At 36.6% G+C, this 22,863-nt stretch overlaps 1 protein-coding gene across 1 annotated transcript in view; it reads left to right on the top strand.

Annotated features, from left to right (window-relative positions):
- Positions 1-22,863, top strand: part of NRP1 (neuropilin 1) — a 137,029-nt gene that overhangs the window by 33,064 nt on the left and 81,102 nt on the right. Inside the window, 1 exon segment of the mRNA XM_063303449.1 lies at positions 18,257-18,438. Coding sequence (XP_063159519.1) covers positions 18,257-18,438 — 182 coding nt within the window.

Raw genomic sequence — 22,863 nt, forward strand, 5'->3', positions numbered from 1 at the left:
AGAAAGTTCATTTTTCTCAAGTACTAAGTACTCAGATCACGGCTAAAAGTGAGAAATAAGCTCTTTGCAGAGCGACTACTATATACAGTATTTGTCCCTTTTTTATCTAAAATAAATTCCTATTTTCAGAGAAAGGCATTTTTTAAAATATTCTTTAACAAGACCGAGATAAAATAACTATCCTTTGTGTCTATTCCCTATATGCATTAACAATTTATTACTTTAAGACATTTAACTGAACTATAAGAAATATCAGGGTAGTCTTTAATGAAAGTTGAGGTCACCGGCACGCTGGCCATTAAATGAGTTGCGTGATTGGAACTAAAAAAACTTTCCCTTTTCAAAAGTAAGTGAAAAGATCCTGAATCACCCATCTCATACAAAAAAATTCATGAATATGCCTCATTGAAGAGATATTATGTAGAAGTCAACTAGATTTAAGGATTTCCAGTATTACAGCCTGTATTCTCCAGCCTCATTATAATTAAAAATCCCGTCTGAGTATTGGATGCCCAATAGACATTTTCCAGTATCTTGGGAATTACACAGCCAACTCTTATTAACACTAATGGGAGTTATGTGCGTAAGTCCCTGTTCATTTAGACAAGTCTGTGCCCCCAAGCATTTATGTGTTATGAAGAGATGTTATTGTAATGATTCTTATTATGGGAAGGTTTGATGTAATTGGGAGGATAGCACTACAGTTAATGTCACAGACCACACTGACAGACATAGAGCGGCTGAGTTGCTGAAGATCTCTTTGTTCTTTTTACTAATTTTCAGTGTAAACTGAAATTTTAAGGCTGAAACCTCTGAAATTTCTTAGAATGTGGGTTGCAGTAGAATGACAAGTATAACTAAATATTTGGTACCATCAATTTTTATATAAGATACCTTATATAATAGACATGCCATACTATTCTAAAATACTGCATTTGTAGTCAATTCATTCAAGGATGAAATGCCTCTGCCTTACATTTTGGCAGTGAGTGAAAGTGTCCTATTTCACTGGGTATTTATGAACTGCCAGGGTCCCATAATAAATGTTTGGCACTGGTTACTCCATTATTTATTTGTTTCGTTATCTTTATTTCCATCTAGCTTTACTGCTTCTTAGGCATATTTCAGTGATTATTGTTTGAACACTTTGAAGTTTTATACACGCATGCACACGTGCACATACACACATACACACACCAGTTGTACTTTATTTGTGAAAGTCACATTTTAATGGTATGTGCCATTGCCATATTTTCTATAAAAGTAGAACCAAAACAAAATAATGGACATGCTGGGGTGATCTCCTTGATACTTATACTCTCTGGACAAAAGGGCAGTCATGCAACATGGCGCGATCAGAATCAAGACGGGCTGCCCCTTGGCTTCTGTAATGGTATGTATGGTTTTGCTAGATTTTCAGAATCTCAAGAAGAGATAGGAACAACAAACATCATATAAAAGGGCATTTAAAAAAACCTTTGTTCGTTTAAAGCAATGTCTTGCTGAAGTAGTCTTGAGATAGGAGTATGAATTTTCTTATAGATTAGTAATTTGTTAAAACACAAAACAAAGCAGGAAGAGTAGAAATAGCTCCCTCAAATCTTCCCCAACCCAAATCTCTCATACTCCTGCCTAGAATTCTCAGACCATGCAGTTGTCTTCAGAATATCTGAAGATACCCAGGTATGTGAAGAAGAGCGGTAAATGAGCAATTTTTGCAATAGAGAGACTTAAACACTTAAGTATCCCAAGGATCAGGGCTGAATTTGGAAATATTCAGTAGCAAGGATGTGGGAGGGAATAGGCTTAGTGTCATGATCCCATCTGCATCCTGCTGTATGTGGAGCTGCCTCTGAAACTAAGTATTTCTTATCAATAATATGAAGTTATGTACGAGCAATAACATATTGATACCTTGGTGGGTGGACCACAAATGGTTGGCCATATGAGTATGCACTTGATTCAATAAAATAATTCACCAATTACGCTGATTCTAAAAGATTCAGGAAAAGCCAAAGTTCTTCCAAAATTGACCAAATCTGAATTCTCCTGAAGTTTTATTAGTAATATTGAGAGAAGAAGAGCACAGATACTATGTCTGTAAAATGGATAAATTTATTCCAGAACTTTCCATCTAAAAAGAAAGTAAATAGTGGTGTACAGTAGTGGGGAGTCAGAATGCAAAAGCAGCAGCATCACAGTACATGTTTCGTCACTTTTATATGCATATCATGATGTTGCATGCACATACAAAAGGGGTGGAGCTTATTCTAATGAAAGCAGCAAGCTCCTACGAATGCCCATGAAGGCTTGGGTGGAGAGGGGAGATAGTTTTGTAAAGGATCGCTCACATTCCTAATAACAGAGAAAGGCATCGTTGGAACTTGGGGAAACAGGTTTTGAAATAATATATCCCAGGATTGTTCGTGGGTTCAGTGTTCTTTGCTAGCTCCCTCAAAAGAATTGGAGCTTGCCTGTGGAAAGTTGAGGAGAAATGTATCACTCTTCTCTGAAGAATGTTCATGTGTTGTGTCCTTCAAATTCCCAATCGTTAACAAGGCTTAAGTCTACTGGGAGCAGACCCACTTCTGATCAATCCTTTTCCAAATTTATCCAAATCAGCCCAAGATTTACTCTGAACTGAATCTTATGATAGTACAAACATGAAGAACCTAACATTAGATGTAAGTGGGAAGTAATTCTAAATTCTCTTTCGGATCAATTCTCATTTTATACAATTGACAGATTTAAATTGGCTTTCACTTTGCAAAACAGTTATTAGGTCTTTGTGGAAACTCACTGAAGATTTCAGCTCTGTATAGTACTGAAAAAAAAATCATGGTATCTGACTACACATTATTAGTCGAAGAATGCTCAAATAGATACATATGGACCTGCTTGGAGCAATTATTGTGATCGTACTGAGTAAAATATTACAAACTCAAAACTTTAAAAAAGTAAATATGTATTGAATTCAGCAAACCCATAATTTTGCTAAATATTGTGATAGCTTTGAGGTTTGCTGTAGGAGAAAAAGAAGGCACAAGCTCATGCGGGTTATTTTTATGTTCGTTTTTTTCAAACTTCAGACTATCAGCTAAGTAATCTGATAGGAATTTATAGAGAATTAGAATCGATTTTGAAATCGCAACTCCTGCATTGTATGTGATTTGCACCATATAACTCTAAAATGGGCTCAGGTAAGTTCCTTAAGTTTTAATTGCTGAGAGAAAAACAAGAAGAAGGAAGGAAGGAAGGAAGGAAGGAAGGAAGGAAGGAAGGAAGGAAGGAAGGAAGGAAGGAAGGAAGGAAGGAAGGAAGGAAGGAAGGAAGGAAGGAAGGAAGGAAGGAAGGAAGGAAGGAAGGAAGGAAGGAAGGAAGGAAGGAAGGAAGGAAGGAAGGAAGGAAGGAAGGAAGGAAGGAAGGAAAAAATAAGTCCCCTTTGCTTTTCTGCCTCCCAAGAGACCAAATTAAGTTTACAATTAATGACAACCACGTACATCTTATGTAGTAAATGGGGATTTCTGAATGAGTCTGGAGAGGATGTTAACCATTTCAGACATGCAATCGAGAACAGGATACTGTCTCTTAGATACTTTTTATGGAGGGATAAGTGAGGCTCTCTCACACTGTAAAATTTCAAAAGGAAATACTCAGTCACCTTCCACAGTATGACAAAAGCTTTTTAGAGGAAATGTCAACTCCTTCAATTATGTCTATATTAAAGAACAGAGGCCATCATGAATGTCTATTGTTTCTGAAGCTTGAAAGCAACACAAAGTGATTTCCTGGGTGTACAGTTCTTTAAACTACATTATATTCAATTGTACTCTGTAAAAAAATTCTGTAATAATAATAATAATAAAAAAGGAGCTGATTCTTAGAAAGCTTGTTAGATATTCCCAACAAGTGTGTTATATCTAATTTTAACCTCGGGGTTAATTATTCCATTTTTTATCTTAACAAATTGTTTATGTTTGGATGCCCTAGCATAGATTGATGGTAAAAAATTCAATTTCATGGTGGTGAATTAGAATAGTAACAAGAGACAGAAATATGCCAGTAGCATCTCAGATAATCCTCTAGACTCTATTAAATTAATCCATTAATTAATTAGTATCAAACTTTCTGTCTGGATATGAAAATTTTATCCGAATGAAGCTATTGCCACCTATTTTGAAGATGGCAGAGATCTTACACACAAAGAGAGAAAGTAAATTTCTGTTGTAAATAAATATATGACCCCCTTTTAAAATCACAGAGCATGGTGCATATATAAGATATATCAGATGTGTGTGTGATGTATCTATCTGTAGAGGTTATAGATATAGTATATGTGTATGCAGTTCATAGAGCTGTATCATTCATATCCATCCATACTGCAGTTTTAACAATGGGCTGTCACTTCACTTTGTGTCATATAGCTGACCTTAGCTAATAAGCTATTTCTGCATTTAGGCTACTGGGAAATTGTATTGGCCTTTGTTTCTCCCATTCTAAACACATAGTTATTTCTCAAAGCTCATATAAATCACAAGGTCACATAACTCATAAAACCTGTGATATTTGAGAGATACATGATACAAAGAGGCTGAACTCGGGCTTAGTGGCTTAGATTTCTATGGCATGTTTTACCATAATATCAGTATAGTTATAATATTTACATTTTAGTTTAAACAGCACACAGTAAAAGCAGCAGTAAAATTCACTCAACAGGACTGACTTATGTACTGAAATTCAGATGAATGCCATGTTACATTTAATTCTGCTTTAATGTATGTCAGCAAGTTTTAAGCAAAGCATTGGTCTACTGTAATACGTATTAGGACTTTATTAGGAGAATATAGATAATGAGACTAAGTTGTTGGCAGTGCAATCTTTTTTTAATCTACTCAGATGTAAGTTCTACTGAGTTCAGTGAGACTTACTTAGAAGAAAGTAAGTGCAGCCTATACTTGACCTCTGTGTGTGTATGTGTGTGCATGCATTTTTATATGCAACAGAGTGGTATATTTCAAGATGGAAGACAATCCCTGGGCTCGTGGAATTTACCTATACTTTAAATCCTGCTAAAATTAGGGAATTATTTTTGCTAGAAATTACACTAAGATTGAAGAGTGACACTGTAGAAGTATCAAATCCTCTTCCACCCTCTGTGGAATTTCACATTATTTTAAGTATTAGTAAACAGGGAAATGACAATCAAAGTGTGCACATACAATTGGCCACAATTCTTTTATCATGCTATCCTTCACTCCACAAAAATACATTTTTTATCCATCTGGTCATGCCATCTGTGCTGAAGGAAAGGTGTGGAAGGGATGTGTCCTCGCATTCATCTCAAAGAAATACAGAGACTCGGCTGCATTGTGTATTTTGACCCATCACCTGTAGAAGTGATTAGACAGGGACCAATACTTCTGGAGAAACATGGAGCAATGTGGCTTTACCCACTTGGCTATAAAAGCAGATCTAGATCAAGTGTAATATATTTCTTCATGTACTATTGCTATAGTGATGAAATGTATCTGACCTTTTAAAAAAGCTTTGATGGTGGAAATACATTTGCATTTCAAAGAATACTATATAAATGTTGCAGGCTGTATGCATGCCAGACAAACTGATTGTAGATGTATACAGAGGAAGCTATTAATCCATGCTAATGATGTATGCAGGTGGCCAAGTCTTTATATACTCTGGGGTCAGCTCACAGGGAGTTCATTATAGGATTTTGAGTCCAAGTAAAAGCTATGGAGCAGTGCAACCTTTTGTGCGCTTAGATATTGGTTTTAATGGTCTGTAGGGTTAGTTTGTGGAATTCTTTATCTACCTATCAATCATTCCGTTCCATTTATAGATTATCGTTACCTGATTACCCTGGAGGGAAACTTCTATAAACTACATTATATAGCTATAATGCATGCTGACAGTTTGGCTCTTCTTGCCTTTCCAAACACGGATTGTAGCCAAAGGGACGATCAATTAAGCTAAATAAATAAAGAATTTCAAAAGTCTGAAATGCATGTGAGGACACACAAAGAGGCAACAATCTTTTTTAAAGGAAAAAAGGAATACCAATGTAATCAGCAATTTTGCTTAGCTGATTTCTTAACTTATGTTAACTTATGAGTTCTGTGGTTATTTTATCAGCAGAAAATGTTCTAGATAACTAAGGAATTAGAAAATACATACATGAGAGGGCTACCTCTGTTGAGACTAGAACTGGCAAGAGAAGGACAATGAACTTAAATAAAACAAAAGGAGATGGTGTGGGGGTTTCACCCATTTGGGACGGTTTAGTGCACTGCTTCCCAGCCTTGGCAATTTCCAGGTATGTGGGCTTCAAATCTCAGAAGTCCACAGCCAACATGGCTTTGGATGAGAATTTTGTGTGTTGAAGTCCACATACCTAGAAGTTACCAATGTTGGGAAGCACTGATAAGTTCCTTCAGTGAGCATAGGGTTGGACTAGATGAATGAGAAACTAGACAAATGGTAATTAATTCCACTATTTTAACAAAATTTAAAATAACCTGCATTAAAATAAATGCAGTGAAAACAGAGAGTGGTATTATAAGTAATCATGATGTCCAAACGTTATTTGGTAATTTCATACATCTTTTGAGATATACATCCAATAAAATTAAACCACATTTTCAATTTTATTTTGAGGAGAACAGTGGAAAATGGGCCAAAACTAAGGTTATGCAATAAACTGGAGAAGTGAACAAGTTGTAAATAACTCTGATATCTTCCATATGGCACCTTCTTACTTGGGGACTTGGTTTGCAGTAATTAGAGGCATGTGAATTTCCCAGAAACACTTAACTTCACCAGCTTGACCCTGGAGAGTTTTATCTACTCTAAACTGCTTGGTTTATGCTCTCTTAACTTTATTTTAAATTGTTGTGTTTGTGAGCATTTCTTATTTCATAAAACTTGAACTTTTTCCCAGGAAAAAGTAACATTTATAAGGGAAGACGATGATGGCTATGCCTAGTGCAGAAAACTTTCAAAATTAAAATACTCATGAAACACACTTGCTATCATGGGCTTTCATTAGCATGTTAAAGGCTGGTAAGTTGGTGCTTCTAACTGCAAAATGAAGATATTACTGTGTTTTATTCAAATTCTGTAGTCTGTTGTACTCATTGAGATGGAAGGAAGGAAGGAAAGGAAGGAAGGAAGGAAGGAAGGAAGGAAGAGGGGAGGGGTTTGGTCACGCATCAAGGGGGTCATGCAAGTATCCACAGACACATTAGTGTACCCAGATACCATACTGCTTGAATTACAATGTCTCATACTTGTGACTGTAGAGTAGTGTTCAATAATTTGGTGTGCTCCAGATGCTGTGCTACTTAAGGTTTATGAGGTTGGAGTCCAATACATCTGGAGGAAACCAGGTTGGAAAAATTGGCAAAGAGGGAGACAGAGAATGCACTATTGCCTGCCCTTTTTATAAAACCTTAACTTTCCAAGTGAGAAAAGTTCATAGAAGAAAGCTTAGAGGAATTCTGTATTCTTTCATAGGTCTGGTGGGAATCTTTCCCAGACATTGCTTTACTGAACCATAAAATTAGGACTGTCTAGTAGCAGTATGTTCACCCACTGATTGAAGAATTGGAAAGTAGGGGGAGAGAACCTTATATTGCCCTTGAGCCACTTTCTACATAATAACGAGACATATGCTGCCTGCTTTAAAACACGGAGAATTTTGCAGTGCTGGAGTTTCTAAAAAAACATGGAAATCAGAATTCTCAGGAGAACCCAAGGAGTGCAGATGAGATTGCTTGGTTATGTTTATTTACCATAATCTGGGCATGAACCCAAGTACGAGCCACAAGTAGTCAGATTTTGTTTCTCCTGCTTTCCAAAATGCCATTGCTGTTTATCACATAAAGCACACAAAGCTTTAAGTAGTGCTTGGCTACATATTTGTATAGCCATGCTCTCATAGACCCTGTAGAGCTATAACGTTGTAAAATATTTGCCATGCCACTGATAGCAATAACTGAGCAATGATTTTGCTGGCTGAGAGAGCCACACTTGCAGGCTCAGCCTCCTGGGATGTATGCCAACCCTGTCTGGGTATGTTGTTGAAGTGACACATTTAGTCTCCTTTGAGGAATGCCAATGTTCCTAATGCATCCCTGGCACAGTATTTTCTAATGACAAACTTATGGAGTGGAACTGGTACCAACTCCAGAGGGAGATGCAAGCTGCTTCTCCTGGCTTCTCCAATAATGCTGCTACTTGCAAGTTGCAACCATATATTCTCCTGTCTTGTTTTTAAATTTAAACTTTGGCTTCACAAAGTGTTGTTTTTTTAAAAAAAAAAGTATTGAGACAATAGGTAGCCTTATTTTGGAATTCTCATGGAGTAGTTTAAATCATGTTAATTGACTAGAAGCTCATTCCCCATATTGAACAAGTACTGGTTTTGATTCCAGAAATTTGTAATTGTTGGATGCTATCCTTTTAGCATGAGAGTCAAAGGCCATTGGCTCTTTTCAATTCCCGTTTCCCCATCTACATATTTGCACAGCTAAATGTGCCATAAAACTGTCATGAAATGTAAGATTTTGTTAGGCTAGATTCAGAATTTGTTGCAGGCAGGAGTATATTATTTGTGATCTTAACACATCTGTAAAAACAGTTTGACTATTTGTACAGATGAATATGATGGGCGGGGGAATCATCTTTGTTTCACTTGTATTGTGGTGAAATTGTCAAGCATTATAAGAATCCTTCTGGCTCTAGATTTGATTTCTAGAATTCTGGGAAGTTTTTATTCTTCAAAAAAGTTTTTACATGTAAAAACTCTGATAAACTAATACAAGTAACATTGCTATTATATTAGAATTCAGGAGACCCTGATTTTCAGAGCTTCACATAATTAAGGAAAACAAAGTGGAAATTAGTATGTCATGGATATTTGAATCTCAGCTAATAGATACTTGTTGTTGTATGGAAGAATACTCTCTTTCTCCTAGTCAGTTGTCAAAATGTCTCATAGAATGAATTATTGGAGTTCTGCAAGTGTTCTTTCTTCTGAAGCCTTTCTGCCAGGATTCATCAATTGGATGGTGGGAGTGCAGCACTCCTTGTCCTATTAGATAGCTGGCTTTGATAGAACTGATGATAGTATTCTCTTGGGGCACTTATGAAGGTTAGGAATGGGGTTATTGTATTATACTGGTCCCACTTCTTCCTGGGTTGATGGTACCAGTTGATAGCACTAGGAGATGAGCAGTCAAGCCCATGGCTGCTTCTTCATGTCACTGGACTCATTAACATTTATCATTAACATGAAGGTCATCCATCAGTTCTAGATGAGGTATCACCAATATGTTGATGATACCTACCTACAAATCTTCACTTGGAGACAGAGAGAGAATGCTATGGATGTCCTTATCTGATACGTGGACACTACAAGAATCTGGATGAGATAAAATACTATTAAATTAAGATAGAGTGACAGTATATCCAGCAAACGTCCCTTGATGGCTCTAGAGATATGGACATCAGATTTTTCTGTGTTGGAGGTGTAAAAATATTGAGGGTTCATTGACCCATATGATATGGTCATATGATCATTTGATACCTTTTTGAAATTATGTGTTAAGTAGATCTATGACAAAATCTGTAAATGTTAAAGATGTTAATGTGATGTTGAACTGTATACCAAAGCTTTAGAATCTGGCTGTTTATCAGGAATTATAATAGTATCAAGCAAAATGAATCTTACTGAGCTAAAGGAATCTTACTGAGAAATTGGAAAAGTGATATTACCCCAGATATGAAGGAATGGCTGTCAGAAAAGTATGATCTATCTTTTTTTGAAAAGGCAATATTTTCTTTTGATCAAAGGATGCAGCAATATGTGTTACTATGGCAGAAATCTTGTGATATTTTACAATAATATTTTGTATTGGTTATGCTATAGTAGTGCATTTATTATAAACCATTGACTATTGATAAGAATAATTTATAAGGTAGTTTTTTTTGCTTTGTTTCCCTATTTCTTAGTTTGTTTAGGTTGGTTTTGGGGGTTTTTTGTTGTTGTTTTGGTTACTATTTTCCTTTAAGTTTAAAAATTGTTTTGTTAATTGTGCATGTTAAAAATGTAGAAGAGAGAGAGATGTGACACTACTTATAAGGGGCATGTCTGCAACATGGAGGTGCTCTTGCACTTATAGGTCCATCTGAATCAACAGGTAGAATATGTGGCCAAGGTTTAAATAATATATACAGCAGCCAAGATTAAAAACAAACAGTTAGCACCACCATGATACAGACCCCACCACATATGCAGCAAGATTATTAGATAAACGATGGTCAAAGCCCATCCCCTATTCCATGCTACCACCCAATCCAGACTAAAATGCCTACCCTGAGAATTTAGGAAAAGAATATTTGCACCCAAGACCAGAAGTACAGTTACTGTGTTAATGTATATAACTAGGAGATGAGCAGTAGCTAGCCTTCACTTTTCTAATCTCAAAGCTTCAGACATTAATCTTAGCAAATACCGTTCCTATATGTATTCATGTGAAACTGTTGTTTCACTCTTTTCACAGACATTAAAAGGTACTTTAAATAATGCATCCTAAGGTAAATAGGGAGATTCTGGTTGTAAATCAATAGTTTGACAATGTTTATATTTTTCTGGTGAATATTTACTGGAATTATCTTTCAGTGATTCTGCTGCAACCTTCATTAGCTATTCTTTGAGTGTTACTCGAAGGTCAGATGTCAGCCTTGACAATTTCATCTCAGAAACTTATAAAACTTGTAAATAAAATGAAGAATGTCACTGTTATTGCTCCCAAGAATATGACAGCAGATTAATCAACTATATCTTTCTTCAACTGTTCTCCAATTGGCCTCCAAATGACCAACAGTTCAGTATTTTCAAAGACAACAGCTCACAGAGTACCTATCAGTTCAGATGGAGTCCTGCTGGTATTGAAGTTATGGGCAATGATAACACAACTGCTGAAATCTCTATTAAATAGCAACGGCCAAACTGTTTCCACTAAACTGGCCTATCTCAGGCTGAGATTCTCCAAATGAGTTAGGACTACAACTTCCAGAATTCTGGAAGTCATGCTGGCTAGAGAATTCTGGGAGTTATAGTTACAACAGATCTGGTACTAAATTGACCAAGATTGCCCTAAGCCCTATTCCTGTTCCTGTTGCTAACCCAATATTCCTAGCCTGTTGCTAGGATCCGCATTTTAAAAAGTGCCTCTCCATACTTTTTATTGAATACTGACCCCATATAGAGAATAAAATTCTAAAAATTGGGGAAAACTTAGACACTTTAAATTGTTGTTGAGATATTACTACTCCTGTACGTATGGGACTAGATATATGGCAATTTAATGGAGATCTTTAAATGTTATGGGTTCATAAACTTGAGCAGTCTTCTGGAGCACCTCAGATTGGTGAAAGCTAAGTTAGATTTGTGCATTCCTCAGATAAAAAACATGGACAGAAGTTGATTTATTACAACTAATGAAAAGGCAGACCAATTGGCCAATTGGTTTGTTAACAGTATGGATTTATCAATCCATAAAAACATAAGAATCTGGTTTAAATTGGAGCTGGGCACAAGAAGCCTTTTGAAATTTTATCTCAGTTTTGTCCTTGGAAAAATGAGTTTATATTTTCTCCAGAGATAGAAGAAATTCTCCAAAAAATTCTCAATGCTATCAGTAACAGTAATACCACTCCTGAAAAAGGTGCTTACATTCCCTTCAGATTTAAATGAAACATAGGGACCCAGGGATGCTACAGATCAGTGGAAAAATAATTATATAATCAAGACAAGAGATTCATACAGATTCTTTCACCATCTTGCAACTAACGAGAACACTATGCTCCATCCAAGAAAAAAAATATTTCTCCTTTGAAAGAATGTCTATTTTTTCTTTCATTTAATTGAATTATAACTGATAGAAAAGATGCAGGAGAATTTTCTGCTGGCAAGCCAGAATATTGTATATCATTATTTATTTGTTAGTTCAAGGCAGTTTGCATGCCTCACAATAGACACTTATGTTCTGAGAGAACGTAAGTGGCCCAGAGTCACCCTATAGGCATCTAGGGTTGAGGATGGACATAATTACTATATGACACTGGCTTTGAATGTCACTGGCTCTTAAGAGATTCAGGCACAGGGACTTTTCATGTCACCTTCTCCTTGATTAGTTTTAACTGGAAGCACTGGGAAATAAGTCTATGACCTTGTACATGCATTGCATACATTGGGCTATATCTCCCCTTCTTCCAAATCTATCTGTAATATGGCATTCTTCAGGTAATGATTGCTTTATATAAGTACTTCCATAGTTCAGCCATCTACTGCTTCGTAACAGTGTTTCTGAAAGTGTGAGTTAAAGGTGTGCTGGGTTAATTTCATTATCATTTTCTCACAAAATAAGTTTTTTATGGATAGCTATAACTAGGGGAAAAAAATTACACTTGGCAAGATTGGGGGAAGAAGAAGAAGGGAAAGAGAACAGAAAAGGTAGATGAGCAAGGTGATGACCATTTGTCTATATATCCTTCAGGGGTCGAATCTATCTAACTATTATCAGTTGGAATCCCTTCTGAACTACACGTAAACCATCAGATTAAAGCTAGCATAATCTCTGTTGGCTTGTGTTTCAAGCAGCTGATTGGCTCCTTTGAGAAATGGGCAGCTTTGTCTTCCTTGTTTCTTTTAGTTAACTTTTCAATAAATTTTTCACAATTTGGGTATGGTGTTCCTGTAATCATTTGGCATTTATGAGCAATAAAAGGAGAAATAAAAACCCCAAAATTTATCTGCACCTATAGAAGTACTGTTGTTCTTATCAGTAAACTTGCAGCAAGCCATTTCCTATCATCTCAGGCATGGAATGCGGAAAACAATCTCCATTCAGAGTTTAATCACATGAAACAACTGCAAAACTGTCTTCAAGTGAGCATTTCTTCCTTTTTTTTGTTCCCTTGGATTTGAAATAGGAGCACATGGCTTATACCCTGATCAATGGCTACTAAAACATCAGTGTATAAGAGGAAATGCTGTTAGCACAATATTTCACATATGTTAATGCTTACAGTACCATCAGTGTCAGCTTTATTTTCAATTTGATATATACCAAAGCTGGCATACAATTTTAAGTGGTGAGGTAATGTCATTTTTAATTTAGAGAGCCTTTAACTGTCCACTTTAACTAGTGATATCATCTTTGTAGTGGTCTCCTGAGATCTCATGTAAACAAAACTAATGGGCCCCAGACAGTTTAGAACTTAACTGTTAAGGGTGGCACCAGTCATTCATATTTTTCCCCCTTTTGTTCACTTCAAAATTGTCAGATAGAGTTTACATTACTGCCATTTTTTAAAAAAAATGTTCCCCATCCATTGATGTAATTTGGAGCTTTTTCACTTGCGTAACAATAGGACGAAATGTCCAGAACAAATTAATATCACATATTAATGTCAGGTATAATAGGATAATAAAAAGAAAATAGGATTGTGCAAATAAAAAAAAACATTTCATGGATTTAAAACGCAACCTATTGGGAAATAAAAAAAAATCATTCTAGTCACTCCTCATTAGGAAAAAAAAAAAACAATACCTGAAATGAAACGCAGTTTCATGACAATGATTTTTTTTTCTTTACAAGCAGGTATAGACTCTCCATTTTTAATGCAGTCAATCTAAACATTTTGGCTTGATGCAATCCACTTTAAAAACTATGGGTTTGTGGGATTAATCATATGCAAAGTTATGGATATAGACATAGTTATCTGAATTAAAATGTCAGTGAAAATGAATAATTTGACTAAGGACAGATCTCTTAAAAGACTATAAACAAGAAACTGAAATAGATGCTTAGAAAATAGAGAAGAAAGGTGACTTGATTCTCCACCATCTTTCTCAGATCTAATTAGACGTCTTTGTTTTTCATTTCATTTTGGTAATTGCAAGTTTTTGCAATGAATTTTTTCTGAGAATCCTCTCCTAGATTATGTTAGAAGTTGGGCATGGATTATGCAATGCAAAATGAGCCTCATCATAGCATTCCCCAAAGAACTATAATTCTGAGTGCTAGCCATGGCACACATTCATTTGGATGCCTTTAGCCATTGTCTCTTCCTGGTATAAGCCATCCTGGGAACAAGGAAAAGTTCTTAGAATCAGATAGCAGTTTTATATAATTATGTTTGCAAGAAACTGTAAAGGAAATTTGCCCAAATGAGTTATGGCCTGGCTAATTAAGATGATGAAATATTTCATAGCAAGTCTGATGACCCACTGGAGGATGACACTCTTAACAACCAACATTCCAATCCCTACAAGAACTCAAGTCATACTGGAATGAGAAGCACAGACTTGTAGAGACAACTACAGAAAGCCAAAATTCATGGCTGCATTGAATTATTGTCAGGATTCTGTTGGTGGCACAAAGATTCCCAACCAAAAAGCAGAAGTGGGGCAAGGGTGGGAGGGGAAGAAGTATAGTATCAAAAAAGGAAAGGGTATGATTGCATCATTGTGATGTGTTGATATTGTAAGCACATACACAGAGTTTCAGTTGCAATACCATACCTGCCATCATTTAGGTTTTGAACTGTCTCCCTGTGGATGCCAGTATCCATGAATTATCTAGATAGGAGAGCTGGAATGTGGAGAATGTAAACATTCAACCATCTCTAAAGGATGGAGGTTAGTGAGACAAAAAAGTCCCAAGAATTCACTTCTTAAAAGGAAGCACTGTAAAAGGCCATGAAGGATTCGACTTGATATGAATTCTGTAACATCTGTCCTACCTGGTGAGAGACTGTCCCCTGTCTCATATGGTTGCCATAACAACAAAGAAATACTTCCTAGCCAAATAGATCCCATTTCTAGAGGGAGCCTGACAACTAGGTGGAAAGAAGAGGGAGATTTTAATCCGAGCTAAGGACTGAAAGAGAGAGAAAAGAAAGTCAAAGGGAAAAAATGATTGGAAGAAGAAAACACTGGAAGACACAGAAACAAGAACAAAACAGTTTAGAAAGGAGAGCAGAGGAGAAGAGACAGGAAGGAATTGAATCAAGAAGACAAAACCGAGTAAAAAGTTATGGAAGAGAAAAAAGTGCACAGGAAGAGCAGAGAGATAAAGAGGAGGGTGAGGAAATATAATTCATACATTCCCTTATTTATCTAATAGAAAAGTTTGGTGTTGATGGTAAGCTTAGGCTACTGATGTTCTAATTTAATGGAAGTTGGACTTTGAATGAGCAGGATAGGAAAAGTATTGATGCTTTTGAACTCTGGTGTTGGAGAAGACTCCTGAAACTACCATAGAAGGCCAAGAAAACAATCAAATAGATCAGTGTTTCTCAACCTCAGTAACTTTAAGATGGTGGACTTCAACTCCCAGAATTCCTCAGATAGCATGCTGGCTGGAGAATTCTGGGAGTTGAAGTCCACATATCTTAAAGTAGCTGAGGTTGAGAAACACTGAAATAGATCATAGAACAAATCAATCCCCAGTTTTCACTCAAGACACAAATGACCAGGCTCAAATTATATTTTAAACATCTCCAAGCCAGCTCCCTTGAGAAGTCTATAATGCTGGGAAAAGTGGAAGGAAAGAAAAGGAGAGGACAACCAGCAGCAAGGTGGATGGACTCAATTACAGTGGCAATGGGTACACAGTTGGAAGACCTGAAGGACCAGACTGGGGGCAGATTGTCCTAGAGAAAATCTAGGTAGTCCTTACAACCATTCGTTTTGCAACCGTTCAAAGTTCAGACGGTGCTGGGAAAAGTTACTTATGACCCTGCAGTCACATGATCAAAATTCAGGTGCTTGGCAACCAGAATGTATTTACGACAGTTGCAAGCATCCCAGGGTCACGTGATCACCATTTGTGTCCTTCCCAGCCAGCTTCTGACAAGAAAAGTCAATGGGGGAAACTGGATTCACTTAATGACCATGTGATTCAATTAACAACTCTGGTGATTTGCTTAATGACTGTGGCAAAAAAGGTTGTAATCGAGCATGACTCACTTAACCGCCTCGCTTAGCGATGGAAGTTCTGGTCCCAATTGTGGTCATAAGTCGATGACTACCTTAGTCACTAAGAGTCAGCACTGATTTGATAGCACGTAATCAATCAACTAATCAATGAGAAATTCTGGGAAAGTATTTCCAAACCAAGTTTTAATAAGATTTGAATTTCAATAGCTTGTAAAAGCCTAAATAAAAAACGGTTTTTAAAACTCACGTTTTTCTACAGTCTGGATCAAAATTCCTTTCCCATCCCTAAAAGCATTTCCACTAGCCCATCAGCTCCCAAACTGCTATCTCTTCTTTCTTTTACTTGCAGTATCTGTCATTGGTGGGAGCAGCAGTTGCAGTGATGATGTAATATAGGAGGGAAAAGGAGTATTGTTTTTTTCTTCTTCTCACCTTCTTTTTCCATCATCCAGACGTATCAGATCCCAGAGTGCAAAGCCTGGGGCACAATGATAAACTTTGTTGTTCTGGGGATTACTGCAATCGCTGGGAAAGGGCCTAATTCAGATACTGTCATGAGTAAGGATGGCGAGCAGGGGGCTCCCATCCAGACTGTCAAGCGCATGCGTAGCACTGAGGAATTGTTCAGCCATTCCAAGAGACACAGATCGGGACCGCCTTAACCCTTGGGGGTTATATGTCTGGGTTTTTCCCACGCTTCTTCAGTTTGTTAGGATTCCTGTTAAGTACTAGCAATAAATATCAGAGACCAGTTCCTTGTCTCAGTGTGTTTCCTGGTTGTTAGGACATCAATCCTAACAAACTCCTACTCCCATCGAAAGAGGGAGGAACAAGCAATTAAGGAGATACGTTTAGAAATGTCTTCAAAAAACCAAGAAATGCGGCTCGCCATCCTTACTCATGACAGATACCACAAGTACATCTCCTTCTTTAAGATATAATTGGTTAGATTCTATGTAGTCAGGCTTGACTTCATGGAGTTTGTTGTCAACAGTGCAGAAGTGGTTTGCCTTTGCTTTTGTTGTCCAGGACATTTATTTTTCCAGTTTTTCAATCTATAGACTCCATCCAGGGTTTCCTGGTAATGTCCTATTCAAACATTTAGGAGGACTGACTCTGATTTAGCGTCTAAAGAATACTCAGGATAGGATAAGTACCGCCACCTATTGTAAATTGTGTGGGGTTTTGTGCCTTACTAAGGTTTCAGAAATTTTGTAAGCATTATTTTCATTTATGTGTTTATGTAAATTTTGGTTAAAAATTGAGGACTTTGATCTTTGATAAAGCTCATATCTTACATTTAATCTGCTTTTACGAAATTCTTAGATAGTTGTGAGAATAATCCTTCTTTAAGCCCTCCTTTGGGAGCTATCTTAAACCAGAATGGACAGTTTCAGTCTAAATGGTTTACCAGTTGGCTTGGCAAAAAGCAAGTTCATGTTTTCAAACAGTTTTATATTCCTCTGTTATTTTATAATCATTTGAGATTAATTAAATGGGTTGGTTAATATACTCATGCAAATGAACCAGTTTCATTTTCATTATTGCATACTTCCATTTTTCATTATTTTATACATGTGTGTTGCATGTGTGTTGGAGACAGAGTCAAACCACTCTCTAGAACTTCTCAATCCTCATGCAAAATCCATTTTTTATATTATTATGGTCATTTTAAGTAATATGTTTAAAAATACAGTTAGATATGCAATGATTTAGAAAGCAGCAGAGCAGTAAAGATAGTAAGACTTCATTTATTAGCCTTTGGACTATACTTGCAGAATTGTGTATGGAAATACAAGTATTGTACAGAAATTAAAGCCAAAATGATATTTTAGAATTCAGACAAGAACTCCACCATTTGAAAAGAATTTGGTGTATTATGTATTGATAACAAAGCCACGATAGACAAAGGAATGCAATTTAATAATACAGAATTGTGCTCATGAGATTTCCTTTTTCTTGTTAATTGGTTACTTTAGCTGATATTGTCTATAAGCATAATGGATGCCATTCTTCCTAATAGTTCCATCTCGTCAGATTATGTCTACCGACATGATGTAGTCCATTTTAATTTTTTCATTTTGCATACATCTTTTAGGATAATGCAGCTTCCAAACAGGCTGGCATTATTCTTCATTATCTATGCTGCATGGCTGTGGTTCTTAAATTAATTAGTTTTCTTTTTCTTCCCTAGAAGTTAAAAGTTTCTTTCTTCAATTTATCTACCAGGTACGATTATGTTGAAGTGATTGATGGAGACAATGCAAATGGGCGAGTATGGGGAAAGTTTTGCGGCAAGATTGCCCCCCCACCTGTGATATCTACAGGACCATACCTCTTAATCAAGTTTGTCTCTGATTATGAAACTCACGGAGCAGGCTTTTCCATTCGCTATGAAATTTTTAAAAGAGGTGAGCAAGCTGCTTAATCTTGTCATGCTAATTATTTTTAATATGAAATATTGACAGTGGGGTTGTTCAGTTTGAAGGTCACTGATGTTTGGAGAGAGGGGAATTAAAAGAACACTTAATGTCAAATTAGTTTCTAGAATGTTGCTTTCATAGGACCATGGAGGTCAGTGAGCGAAGTCACTAACTTGGTCTGTCCTGATACAAATATAATTCTTTTTGGCATTCTGTTCTCATAATAGCAAATCATATTACTCTGGAAGTTGTGATCATGATAGACATCAGCTATTACTTGCCTGTAATATATCCATACTGTCTTGTGCTTAATTTGAGCCTCCATGAGTCAACATCAGTTCAGCAGCTTTTCAGTTTTAAATAAATAAATCAATGGATTTAGTATTGTACACATTAATTTAAATTAATAGGCTTTTTCTTTTAAAAAATGGTAACTGCAGGCAAAAACTGTAGTAAAGAAATGCAAGATTCTGAAAATTGTAACATAAGAGAAGTATATCCTTAGCTTTATTGCTAATCTTGCTAATGCTGTGCTTTCCCAACTTACAATTAACTGTTTACTTAAGTCTTGCTGAATGTAAAGTGTCAGAATTAAATGTTAACTTCATTTGAAAAGTCCTGTTTAATCAATGCATGTTTTCTTTTGCTTTTTTATACTGTTGATTTTGTTTATATCTGTTTATAATATTCCAAATATCATTGCTATTTTTATCCAATATGGTAATCTTTGTAATCCATGACTCGTTGTGTGTGCATTGTGGATTGGCAATGGATGATATGTAGATCATCAGAATAACTTAAAGTATTTTCTGCTAGAAGACCAAGAAAAAGTGCAATAATTAACACAGGCTTCAAACACCACCTGATTTATTTCAGTGAAGACAGATGAATGCAGGCATTTTTGTAAACAAAATGGTGTGGGAGGTTTTCTGCTCTGACAAAGACTGGCAAATTGCCTCTGCCCCATGGTCAAATCCTTTGTGAAGTAACTGGCCAGTGAGAAAATACCACAATCACTTTTGGTATATGCTTTATCTTTGGTTGGATGCAGACTGAAGAACCATTTGGCATCCAGAGACCTCCTCTGAAAAAAGCTAGATAGTTAATAAATAAAACAACATCCCACCCCACCCCAAGGTTAAACAGGACTTTTCAAATTAAGATAACGATTTAACTCTGCCACTTTACATTCAGCAAAGACTTAGGTAAACAGTTAATTGTTTTACAGAAAGATTTTGCTTCCACAACAAAACATTTAGATCCCTAGCGAGTTGGGATTTTAGCACCTTGCCAATTAAGCAGTGAGCTTTTAAGGCCACTGTGCATACAGAACTACTGGAAGGTCTCCGAAACAAGCGATTTGCAAGAAGTGGACATTTTCAGGAGGGCTTTTTTTCCTTGATATCTCAGGGACAACTCAGCAGTTCCCTGCATTTATTTCCTTGTATGATCTCTTAAATCTCCTTCTGAAAGATGTTAGTTACATTAAGGCAACATTATAAATAAGAATTTGCACACTCAAAAGTCAGAATATTTAAAGTTATTGCCCCCAAAGTAATATTAACTCAGGTTTATGCCACAGTATATCAAAGTGGAAATGCTATTTCTATCAGCAGTGGAAAAGATCACATGCACATGTGTGGTCTGAAAATTACAGTTGCTGTAAAAACAGGGTTTTCACGTCTTTCTTTTTGAATATTTTAATGACCTAATTAACGTTGAATTAATATATTATTGAAAATGATATCTGTATCTAGTATTTTAATATTAAACTGTAATAAATATGGATACAGTATGGATGACATTTTGCATATTACAGGACAATTTATGAAAGTGAGTCAACAATATAATCAAAATACTTCATTAAAATTAATTAATTTAGGTTACAAAATTTAAGTATAGTATTTAAAAATAAATTCCACAGCGTTTGGTAGAATTTACTCCCGGTAAATGAGTATAGAATATTACCATATACAGCACTGGTGGCAAAACAACAAAATCCCATCATTATAGGCTTTCACATGGACCCTACAGATTTACCTGTTCATTTTGTCCTGTGAGTTAGGACATTATAGACTGAATTAGTCTATATGATGTCATCTGGTTTTAACTGTTTATTAGAATTCATTGCTGTGTTTAAAAATGTTCTCATTAGTTTATAGTGCTTTTGTGTTTCTACATGTTATTGTAGCCTACATCTGAGAATTTTCCGTAAAAGGTGTTTTCTAAATCCCCATCTGTAGCATAAATTTCACATGTTGCATAAGTAGAGTAGTTGAATAGGAAGTTGGTCTAGGTATGAGATGAATCTTTGAACCCCTGATAATAGGTTTGTGGCTTTTCACAGGGGTATGACATCTTCCATAAGCACTTGCAGTTCTGGCTCACTACCGAACTTGGCTGATCTGATCAGGGTTAGGTGTGGCTAGTACTTGGAGGGGGGAACCACCTGTGAATTCCAGGGTTCTTGGCTAGAATTGACTGACTGACTGGCTGACTGACTATGTGCCATCAAGTTGTTTTTGACTCCTAACAACGACGTGGATAGATTTTCTCCATGGCGATCTGACCCTAACCTGGTCCTTCAGGTCTTCCAATAGTGTAATGGTATGCCCATTGACACTGTAGCTGAGTCCATCCACCTTGCTGCTGGTTGTCCTCTTCTTCTCTTTCCTTCCACCTTTCCCAGCATTACAGCCTTCTGCAGAGAGTTAGGTCTTTGCATAATGTGTCCAAAGTAGGATAATTTGACCCTGCTTGGCTATAAGAGGAAGTGAAGAAAAAAAAAAGGCTGAAGGAAGGCAGTGGTAAACCATTAGGATATTGTTGTCAAAGAATCTATATGGATGTATCTATGAAGACAGCCATAGTCAGGTTTGACCCAAAGGAGGCTTTTCTTTTACTAAGCTGACAAAAATAGGGTAACAAATGTTTGATGCATCTCTGAGAGTAACCAAGAATTGAAACAAATAAGAACTCATTCTTTTCTGTTGTCTGCTAAAGTTGGATTGACCTGATGGCAGCCAAACAGGCAAGAGGCAGCATGCTTTGTATTATTTTACACTATTGTATGTTGTGACATTATTTATAAACATATGCATCTTTCAGACTAGACATCTTTTGGGTCATTACCTGTATCAATGAATAGATAAATCTGGCCAGTTGCTTAGATCAGCTTTCATCAAACTTTTAATTGTCAGTTATTGTAAGGACTGATTCTAATTCTGGTTTTGATTTTAGATGTATTCATATTGTTGTTGTTATGTTTGTTCTTGGGAGAATTATTGCGGTATGGTGCCTTCAGTCTTAGCATAAACAGGGAGGGAGGGACGGAGGGAGGGAAAAAGGGAGGAAGGGAGGAAGGATATTTTCTATGCACTTACTGTGCTTCCTGCTATCATTTCCAAAGGGAACGTGTCCTCCTTTTGAGGGCTTATCCTGTGGATTAATTTTACATTTCAGTATTTGTATATCATGTATGTATATCATAAATTCACTGTATAGATAATTTCAGTGTACATAAATCTCTTTAAAATACCCACCAACAGCCTCAGTCGGGTACTCATGAACCTTTCTATTAATCTTTAGTGCTAAAAGAGAGAGAAAGGGAGGGACTGTAACTTTGTAAGAGAGGAAATCCTGTTCCTATATACATGTCTGTGGTGAGGCCTCCAGTCCTTATATTTCTTGTCAGAGGGGGAAATTCTTTACATGAGAATGCAGAGGGATGGGGAAATTCTTTGCATGAGACTATAGAACAGCTTTTCCCTGCCTGATGCCCTCCAGATATATCAGGCTGAAATATCCATCATCCCAGCCCCTGTTGTAATGGGAGATGCCAGATTTACCTTACTTTGAAACTACCTTGGTGTATGAATGGAAATCTGGCAGTGTGGTAGAGATTTCCTGAACAGTTGCAGCTGAGACAGGAAGGATTAATTTCCTCATGTATTTGTGGAGCCATGCCTTCTCAGTGGTGGGCCCTGGTTTTTTGAACAATCTGCCCCCAAATATATGGTTTACCTCAGGCTTGCAGGTCGTTAGAAAGGCAGTCAAGACCTGGCCTTTGGGTTAGGTTGTGTGGCGTCCCAATTGGATGAGTTGCAGTATATTTTAGTCCAGTTGCCGTTTTACTGTTTTAGTTGGTTTTAATGCATTGTGTTTTTTTCTTACGTTGCATTTGTTGTGGAGGTTTTTTTTATTTGCATGCTGCCCAGAGTCACGCTGTTGAGATGGGTGGCTATATAAATGATATGAATGAATGAATGTGCAACCCACCAGGGAATTATCCTGATAGCAGTGAGATATGGAAACAGCTTCTCACTGGTTCCCATATGGGGGAGCTTTTTTCAAACCTCCTTTCTGCCAGACATAGGGGACGGCATCTTCACGTACGTGTGTCTTCACCAATGT

This window comes from Candoia aspera, chromosome 4 (genome assembly GCF_035149785.1).
Source record: "Candoia aspera isolate rCanAsp1 chromosome 4, rCanAsp1.hap2, whole genome shotgun sequence".
Classification (NCBI taxonomy): domain Eukaryota; kingdom Metazoa; phylum Chordata; class Lepidosauria; order Squamata; family Boidae; genus Candoia; species Candoia aspera.